This window comes from Babylonia areolata, chromosome 10 (assembly GCF_041734735.1).
Source record: "Babylonia areolata isolate BAREFJ2019XMU chromosome 10, ASM4173473v1, whole genome shotgun sequence".
NCBI classification, from domain to species: domain Eukaryota; kingdom Metazoa; phylum Mollusca; class Gastropoda; order Neogastropoda; family Buccinidae; genus Babylonia; species Babylonia areolata.
Window position 1 is genome coordinate 31,840,789 of NC_134885.1, and position 10,000 is coordinate 31,850,788.

Consider the following 10,000-nt stretch of genomic DNA (forward strand, 5'->3'; position numbering starts at 1 on the left):
ATTAAAAATGTTTGTGTTTCAGCGGACAGGTGAAGATCAGGGTGGATCCTACCATGCACCCGACCCAGTTCCCCCAGCACTTTCCAGTGGGCGACATTGCTGATCTGGAGAAGCAGAAAGCACGGGAACTGCTGAGAAAGTGGGTAATCTTTCTTGTCTGTCCTTTATTCAGTTCAATTCCTTCTGAATGAAACTTATGTTCACATAGTGTGATTTAGACCCCCACCCCCACCCCGAAAAAAAATCAAACAGAACAACAAACGAATCAACACAAAAACAAAACAAAACACAAAATTCATGTACAAAGGAACAAGAATCTAATACAAAAGTAAATTGCGAACTCGCGAAGTGTGTGTGTATATATGTGTGTGTGTGTGTGTGTGTGTGTGTGTGCTTGCTGTCTCTATTGCCGTGCTCAAAGTCACCCCACCCACCCCCCACTCCCTGTCGTGTGCACACAAGAGAATGCTAAGTGCTAAAGTCTACAGTCAGTCAGTCATGTGGTTGATGTCTGATGATTATTTTTCACGTGTGTCACGTGCAGGGAGATGAACCTGGAGCGGCACAAGGGGTCCGGCAAGAGGACGACCTACGAGAGACGCACGGTGCCACAGGAGGGCAGGAAGTGCTCCCACAGGGCTCTGGAACTCTGTCTGATGGGGGCTGTGGACACCATTGGTGAGCCGCCCTACCCATGGTGTTGTCGTTGTTGTTGGTTATGATGATGGTGATGATGATGATGATGACGGTGATGATGATGATAACCATGATGATGAAGATGATGATGATGACGATGATGATGACGATGACGACGACAACGGCGATGATGATGATGTTGATGATGGTCATGATGATCATGATGATAATGATGACGACGACAACGACGATGATGATGATGACGATAATGATAATGCTGACGATGATGATGATGGGGTTGGTAGAGGTGGAAGTGACGATGATTATGATATATAAATGATGATAGTGATGATGATGATGATGATGATAGGGTTGATGGAGGTGGAAGTGACGATGATTATGATATAGAAGTGATGATAGTGATGATGATCATGATGTTAAAGGTGGCAGTTATGATGATGATGATGATCATGATGATGAAGAAGAAGAAGAAGAAATGAACAGATGAATAAACACATAGATATGTTCAATCAAAATATATGATAATAATGATGAAGGTGACGACGGTAGTAACGTTGATCATGCTCGATGACGACAGTGGTAAAGATGACCTTCGTACGGTCCGTTACATTTCCAACAACGTTGCGGCTTTTAGCAGAGACTGACGTAGGTACAGTTGGGTCAATCCCAAAATGAGGGATGCGTGATCAATTGTTTCTTCATTGCAGTGAGGAATCATTTACAGGATTGTCTTTTGTAAAGGACTGTGAATCTCAAACTAGGAGGCAAGAGAGCACTGGTTCCTAGTGCTGCAGCCTTAGGGGCTAGTTTGCCCTGGGAACCATCCCAACGCCGACTGTCCTAGGCCGAGAGAGAGGGGATGTAACTCGCGCAAGACACTCTCCACTGTAATCAAATTCTAGCCCAGACAGTCGGGACAGTAATCGCCTTCCTCCGCTGCTCCGATGGTCACTCATAATCCATGGGAAGGTGGCAGAATGGTTAAGACGCTCAGCTGCCAATACAGAGAGTCCGTGAGGGTGTGGGTTCGAATCCCGCTCTCGCCCTTTCTCCCAAGTTTGACTGGAAAATCAAACTGAGCGTCTAGTCTTTCGGATGAGACGATAAACCGAGGTCCCGTGTGCAGCACGCACTTGGCGCACTGAAAAAGAACCCATGGCAACGAGAGTGTTGTCCTCTGGCGAAATTACGTAAAATGAAATCCACTTTCATAGGTACACAAATATGTAAGCATGCACTCAAGGCCTGACTAAGCGCGTTGGGTTATGCTGCTGGTCAGGCATCTGCTCAACAGATGTGGTGTAGCGTGTATGGATTTGTCCGAACGCAGTGACGCCTCCTTGAGAAAGTGAAACTGAAAACTCATAATCGGACACGACTGACTATCACACAATGTTTCCAGGTGATCTGGAGATGGTGCTGAATCTGACTACATACTCCCAGACGGTGATATGCACGGAGGCGGCCACCATCTACCACCTAGACCAGCGGAACTACGACCGTCTGGTGGAGAAGAAGAACCCCCAGACCGTGGACCTCATGAGGGACATCGTCCACACCAAGCTGACCCTGCACTTCTCTAGGTGAGGGCTGGCTGCTTCCTTTCCTTTGGTGTGGTAGGTTTTGTTTGTGTATTTTTTTTATTTATATATATATTATTTATTTATTTATTATTATTTTATTTGTTTATTTATTTATTTTTTTTATTTTTTGGTTACTTTTATTTATATATTTTTTCCCCTCTAGGCCTGACTAAGCGTGTTGGGTTACGCTGCTGGTCAGGCATCTGCTTGGCAGATGTGGTGTAGCGTATATGGATTTGACCGAACGCAGTGACGCCTCCTTGAGCTACTGATACTGATACTGATACTGTGTAGGGTTTGGTTGGGTCGGGTTGGGCATGGTAGGGATGGGTGGACAGATTCTCCAACGTGATTCCGAGCTACAGTGATTTTTCTAGACCCAAATGATATACTTCTGAATGGTCCTGATCTGAAAAAAAAGGGGGGGGGGGAGAGAATTATCCGACTGGATTATGTGTGTGACACTTTTTTTGTATTGTGTTGATTGGGTTCGGATGGGTAAGGTTGCGTGGCGGTTTTTTTTTGTTTTTTTTTTTTTTTTTGTTTTTTTTGGAAGGGGGGTGGGGGTCCCCGTCATCTGCTCCGTTTCAGTGGCATTACTCCCACCCCGCTCATTCCGAGTCAACCATACACGGCCACACCCGGGTTCGTCCATCACAGTCCCAGCGTTGGCAGTCCGCAGGGAACCATCGATGTTAGGTCGCCAGGAGGCCACACACCAGAGGAGACCCTGCACTGTTGCTGAGTCACTTCGGTGGTGTTCAGTGGTGTGTGGCGTTTTTTGTTTGTTTGTTTGCACCTCGTGCATGCAACACTCACCCAACACATTTCCAGGTGAGGAGGAAAGGCCTGACTAAGTGCGTTGGGTTACGCTGCTGGTCAGGCATCTGCTTGGCAGATGTGGTGTAGCGTATATGGATTTGACCGAACGCAGTGACGCCTCCGTGAGCTACTGATACTGATACTGATACTGTTGTGGTACGAGATGGTATGTTTGCTGTGTTGTATTGACGTCATGAGGGCCATTGTACCCACCACCAAAATTCACCCAGGTGAAGAAGGATTTATTCAGTTTCAGTTTGGGAGGAAGTGTCCAAGCGTAAGGACTGATCCATCTACAATACATCACATTTTGCTTCGGAAATTTGTTTTCAGCCAATGCCCGACCTACGCATAAAGCAAACATGGTGGTCAGGCCTTGAAAACCAACCTTAGGTTTGTGTAAAAAAAACAAACCAACCTAACATGAAATAAAATGAAATAACTAAACTAAAGAAACAAATAAGTAAACACTTTAAAATACGAGAGAAAAAAAAAGATAGATACGCTGATAACACAAAAGGGTTCTTCCTGGCAAAATTCTGTAGAAACATCCACTTTGGTAGGAAAAAACAAATAAAGCTGCACACAGGGAAAAAACACAAAAATTGGGTGGTGCTGTAGTATAGCGACGCGTTCTCCAGCAGCCCGAATTTCAGAGAAATCTGTTGTGATAAAAAAAAGAAATACAATACAATACAATGACAAAATAATTAATGAAAGATGCAGCCCACTAAACGCAGAAGTAGAATATCCATGTTTTGACAGTCTCAAAACAAATAATGCCTTTTTATTGGACGTCCCTCTGTGGACGAATTACAGACTGGCCGACGACAGCATCCCCTTGTACCGCTACGTCCTCTACACACTGGACGAGAAGGAGCGAGAGTCTCGCGAGAAGCAGCAGCAGCAGAGACAGCAGCAGCAGGCCAGGGGTCGCCAGCTGTCCACCACGGCCACGGCCACGGCCACGGAGACACAGTGGGAGATTGACCAGCTGCACAAAGGTTGGTGAAACGGGGTATTATGGTGTTTGCGTGATAGGAATGATAATAATCCAAATAATAATAATAATAATATCATTTATTTTCAGTCTAATATCATCATCTTAGATGAACAGACTATAAATAGATAAACGAACGACGTTTGCGTGAGTGCGTGTGTATTTGTGTGCGTGTGCGTGTGCGTGGGTGTGGGTGTGGGTGTGGGTATGTGCGTGCGCGTGGTCAAAGCCTTACTGAATGATATCAGGAAACGAATGACGAATGCCTGTCTAAAGGCAGCTCTCAGTCGGATCTGCCCAGCATGTTGTGCGTACGACTTGATCTCTGACCGATGATAGATGCTCTATAAGTATCCATCCATCCATCAATCACTCAATTAAAAAAAATCAGTCAATCCATTCTCCCTCCCCCACCCCCAGCCCCTGGCCCCCCAGTTCCCCCTGAACATCCATCCATCCAGCAATCAATCACTCAATCTCTCAACTAATCAATCCACCCCCAGGTCCCCTGGTGAACCTGTACGGGCCGGGCAGTGTGTTCCACCTGATCCGCTCCAAGGCCAAGGAGAGACAGCAGCGACGGCAGAGGGCCAACGCTGCCGCCAACAACAACAACCCGTCACTGCGATTCGGGGCCGCCGCCAACCCCCTCCAACCCTCTCCGGTAAATAGTGTATACACCATATCAGGCCAACAGTGAAGTGAGAGCTGTATGATCAATGGTTTGTCCACTGCAATGCGAAGTTATTAACAGCTTTGTCTTTTGTGAAGGACTATGACTCTCAAACTAGGAGGCAAGATTGCACTGGCTCATAGTGCTGCAGACTTTGGGGCTAGTTGGCCTTTGGGAACCATCTCAACGCCGACTGTCCTAAAACCTTCTTGGCCGAGAGAGTGGGGGATGTAACTTGGGCAAGACACTTTTCACTACAATCAAATTCTAGATTCCTCTACTGTTCTGAAGGCCATAGTCGGACTTGACTGATTATCATACATGTAAATCCATGTCACCTTTGTATCAGTAAAAATGTTACACAACAGTTTCTTTTTCAGAGATAATAAGATATTCTTGTAATATTGTATTCCTGTATCTTGTTTGCCAGCTGGGCCGTGCGCAACTGGTAGACAACTCTCGCTTTCTGTACGCGGACGAGACTTCCTCCATTGCTGACGGCCATATTGTCAACCTGTATGGCTACAATGACGGCTCCGCCCCGCACTTTCAGAATGGTCACGATGAGACCGAAGAATATTATGACGAGGTGAGATATGGGGAAGAAAATTAATGTGTGTGATCAGTTTCCGTGATTATCTATTTATTTGTTAATTGATTTATTCCTTTTTTGTGTGTATGCATGTATGTATGCATTCCTTTATTCATTTACTTAATTGTTTTCATTTTCGTGTATTTGTTATCCATTTATCTATTTCGTATCCATTCATGTATCCTGTTTTGTTTAAGATTATTTATTTATTTAGCTGTTCATACCTTTATCCATTCCTTCCCTCTTCTTTCTTCCATCTTTCATTCAGTTATTTACTTGCCTTTACTGACTGATTGGAATATACATATATATATATATATATATATATATTATATATATATATATATATATATATATATATACAGAGAGAGAGAGAGATTTTAGTTATTCATTCATTCATTCCTTTCCTCCTTCCTTCTTTCCTTCCTTCCATCATTCCTCCTTTTCTTCGGTTATTTACTCAAGTATATATTTATTTATCTATATATTTATTTATTTTTCTATTTATTTGTTTATTCCTTCCTTCCTTCCTTCCATCATTCCTTCTTTTCTTCATTTATGTATTTATTTATCTATTTATTTATGTATGTATTCCTTTCGTCCTTCTTTGCTTTGATCCTTAAGTTGTCAACTCAAGTAGATATCAATTCTTTCTTCTTCTTTTTTTTTCAAAATAGATTTATGCATTCATTTACCTATATGTTTATTAATTTGTATTCATCTACTCATTCACCTCCACCCGCCCACCCACCCACCCACCCATCTCAAACACACCTCAGGACATGGGCTACGACGACTACGCAGCAGAGGAGGAGGAAGACTGGGCCACCAGCGACATGGCTCTGTCTAACCTGGAAGAACGCCTCCAGCAGTGGCACAACAGCCTCACCAGCTTGCAGACCGCCAAGAGCGCCCCAGCCAAGAAGCTCAGCGGGGCGGCCGCCGCCCTGGACTCTGGCGTGGTGATGGCCGGCGCCGGCGGCGGCATAGTCCCTGCTGTAGTGGCCCCGCACAGTGCTGGGGCAGGGGCTGTACACGGTCGAGGATCTGCTGCCGGTGTTGGTGTTGGTGGGGAGCACTGCGTTGTGAGGCTACACCGGTTTCATTTTGATGTGAGGAGAGGGTGTTTTTTTGTGTTTTGTGTTTTTTTGTGGGGTTCGGGGGGTGGGGGGGGGTGTTTGTTTTTTGTTCGTTTGTTTTGTTGTGTGTGTGTGGTGGCGCTGGGGTGGGATGTGTGTATGTGTGAGTGTGTGTGTGGGAGGGGGTGGGGGGCGATCGGGGTGTGTGTGTGTGTGTGTGTGTGTGTGTGTGTGTGTGTGAAATGATTGAGTTAGAGTAGAGAGTAGTAGAGTTGCATGGAGTACAGTAGAGTAGAGCAGAGCAGAGCAGAGTGGAGTGGAGGTGATCAGAGTTGTACGGAGTGTAGTGGAGTTGAGTGTAGTGGAGAACAGTACAGCAGGGTAGAAAGGGATGGAATGGAATTAACAGAGTACAGTAGAATATTATACAAAAAGTAGAATAGAATACATTAGATGGTGCTAGTTTATGGTGATGCACAGAAGAAAAACCCTGGATGTTCAGGCCACTGCAATGAATACGATACGATACAATACGATACGATACGATACGAACGATGCGTTACAATGTTTCAGTTTCAGTAGCTCAAGGAGGCGTCACTGCGTTCGGACAAATCCATATACGCTACACCACATCTGCCAAGCAGATGCCTGACCAGCAGCGTAACCCAACGCGCTTAGAAAAAGTCCTGACGGCAGATTCGAACCCCGTGTGCTCGGGTAAGAAGAAACTGTCTTACCCATTACACCATCGTGGCTCTTTACGATACAAATGGATGGTGTTGGAATATGGTGACGTGATCTGCACTGGGAAGAACAGCCCATAATTTTACCCGAGTACAATCTACTCTGTTGTGTTGCATTGCACTGTGCTGACTTTGTAAAGGCATTTGATGACATTCATCACACCCATCACCTTAGAGATCTGAAGCTGTTCGTGTGATATCACAAAATTCTTCGGTTACGTGACAGAAAGCAAATGACTTCACTCAACAGACCCGTATATAACCTTTTACTTGTCAACTTAGGCATACCCCAAGGTACAGTTTGGAGGCTTTTATCATTTGCTGCTTTTCGTTGTTGTCGTCGTTATTATTATTATTATTATTATTATTATTATTATTATTATATCATCATCATCATCATCATCATCATCATCATCATCATCATTATTATCATCATCATTTTTGTAGTGGTGTTGTTGTTTTTGTTGTTGGTGGTGGTGGTGTAGTTTTTATGTAGGACTGTATGGTTTTGCGTTTAAACCTAAGCTTGGGTGCGTTTAGGACGAGAACCGACCCAAGCCTGGCAACAAAGTGTACGTGAGGGGCAGGGACAGACCCAAAGGAGTCAACTTCTTCTCCAACGACAACGGCAACGATTCTTCTTCTCCCGAGACGGACAAAGCTGCGAACAAAAGTCGGTCCTTGCCAAGGTCGCCGCGACCTGGGTGAGTGTTATTGTGGAGGTGATGGAGGGGCGTGGGAGTAGGAGGGGTACGTAGGGTAAGGCTGAATGGCGTAATTAGTAAGCGATGGATGGCGGGGGGTGGGGCAGGGGGTGTTCTTTCAGTTATCGATTAAAACATCTTGCTATAGCGCATATTCTTGAAGCTCTTTGCGCTTTGTGCGTGTTATACATGCATACGTAAATAGGGGATGGGGCCGGGGTCAAGAAAGTGTAGGTGGATAAGGTGAGGGCGGGGGCGGAGGGGGCGGAGGGGGACTGATAAGGTAAGTGTGTGCTACGAATGTCTGTAGTGTGGTGATGGGGCTAAGAAATGATGACGTGTGTGCACACTATTTGTATTGGACCTTCTCTCTGTCTCTCTGTCTCTGTCTCTGTCTCTCTCCCTTTCTCTCTCTCTTCTCTTTGCTCGCCTTGGTTTTTTGGTTGTTGTTTTTTTTTCCTTTCAGCAGTCTACCTTCGTTTTCCTTTCTTCGCAATATGTTAGCCCTTTCACTGCCAGTCAATTTAGAGTCCAAAATTCCCTTGTGCTATAAAGACAGAAAAATATGGTGTCTAAGACTAGCTGTGGATTCCCCCAATGATGTGTGGAAAATATGGCCTATCCTACCACCGAACATTAAGAGCAGTAAGTTCATGGATAACAGACTAATGATCTGGTCACCCTTCAGTGACATGGACCCTCTACCTAGCTGCTGCATAAATGCGAGTTTGGCAGTGAAAGGGTTAATCACGCGTGGTGTGAAGCTTTCTTTGAGTCTGATTTGAAAAGTAATCTATTGTGTTGCTTTTCATTTTATGTGCAACTTGTATTCTGAATATACTTTTAAAAGAGCTCTTTTTAAATCATATTAATCATGTGTGCTTACTACGTGTTTGATATGTATTTAATTTGTTTCTTTATTAAAAATAAAAGCCATTTTATTTATAACATATATTTATATATCGTGTATTACACATTTTGTAAATGTCTTTTTTACGATTTGATGTGTGTGTATATAAATACCTCTATTATTTTTTTGTGTGTGTGGCTGATAATAATAAGTTTGTCGTTTCTGTATTCATGTATCGATTCATTTAGGATTGATTTCATTTCTTTAATTTATTTTCTTTCCTTTGATCAGCGACCGCCTAATTGATACACGTTCAAACGCAAATGCGATGACGTGTGAAGAAGGTGATATATTTTATCCAGCACCAACCCAATCCCCAAGTTTTTTTATGATTTTACCAGCGCTTCTCTCATGCTTTCTTTCTTTCTGTTTTTGTTGTTTTTTGTTTTTTTCATAACAAAGCGAGTAACCAAATGCATAGAAATAGCGTAGTCACATAACTTGATAACTAGTTATAACGTTAGCTGCTGCAGACGGGTATTGGTTATACTGTAAATAGACTGTTGCGTCAACAGATGCTATATGTGTCTACCACATATATAGAGATACACATCACACACACACACACACACACACACACACACACACACACACACACACACACACACACTTATTTTTCTATCTAACAACCTGTCTAGCTATCTATCTATCCATTTATCTGTCTATGTATGTATGTATTCATTCATTCATTCATTCATTCATTTATCCATTTATTTAATTATTTATTTATTTATTTATTTTAGAAACCGAAAAATATCCTTCTTTGCCACACTTCCTGTCCTGGTGTACTTTATTTCATCAACCCTCTCTGCACAATCCCCACCCTCACCATATTACTGTATCATTCCCTCCACTCTCATCCCTATTCAATTATATCCCCTGCCTTTTACTTCTCCTGTATTCAGCTCTCCCCATCTAAGTGTTTGAATGAACTGTGATTTTACCTACCTGTACACACAGACAAGAGAGAGAGAGAGAGAGAGAGAGAGAGAGAGAGAGAGAGAGAGAGAGAGAGAGAGAGACGAAACGATTTTTTTATTTCACGAGAGTAGTGGAGTAAGCGCAACTGCTTTTTATTTTTTTTTTTTTTTTACATCCAGCCCTGAGAGAGAGAGAGAGAGAGAGAGAGAGAGAGAGAGAGAGAGAGAGAGAGACGCTTCAGACGCTTTTTACTGACATTGGCCTAACTACAGCCCTTATGTCAAGGGGTCCATTCTACGTTGCAGCATCATTGTAT

At 43.6% G+C, this 10,000-nt stretch overlaps 1 protein-coding gene across 5 annotated transcripts in view; it reads left to right on the plus strand.

Annotated features, from left to right (window-relative positions):
* Window positions 1–10,000, plus strand: part of LOC143286542 (uncharacterized) — a 76,039-nt gene that overhangs the window by 59,809 nt on the left and 6,230 nt on the right. For 4 of the 5 annotated variants that reach the window (XM_076594149.1, XM_076594148.1, XM_076594146.1 and 1 more), the window contains 9 exons: window positions 23–139; window positions 545–678; window positions 2,060–2,240; window positions 3,882–4,066; window positions 4,566–4,726; window positions 5,166–5,324; window positions 6,107–6,439; window positions 7,690–7,853; window positions 8,995–9,047. In XM_076594149.1, the coding sequence (XP_076450264.1) occupies window positions 23–139; window positions 545–678; window positions 2,060–2,240; window positions 3,882–4,066; window positions 4,566–4,726; window positions 5,166–5,324; window positions 6,107–6,439; window positions 7,690–7,853; window positions 8,995–9,047 (1,487 nt within the window). The remainder of the gene's footprint in view (window positions 1–22; window positions 140–544; window positions 679–2,059; window positions 2,241–3,881; window positions 4,067–4,565; window positions 4,727–5,165; window positions 5,325–6,106; window positions 6,440–7,689; window positions 7,854–8,994; window positions 9,048–10,000) is intronic. The other variant, XM_076594150.1, reaches the window with a different exon arrangement.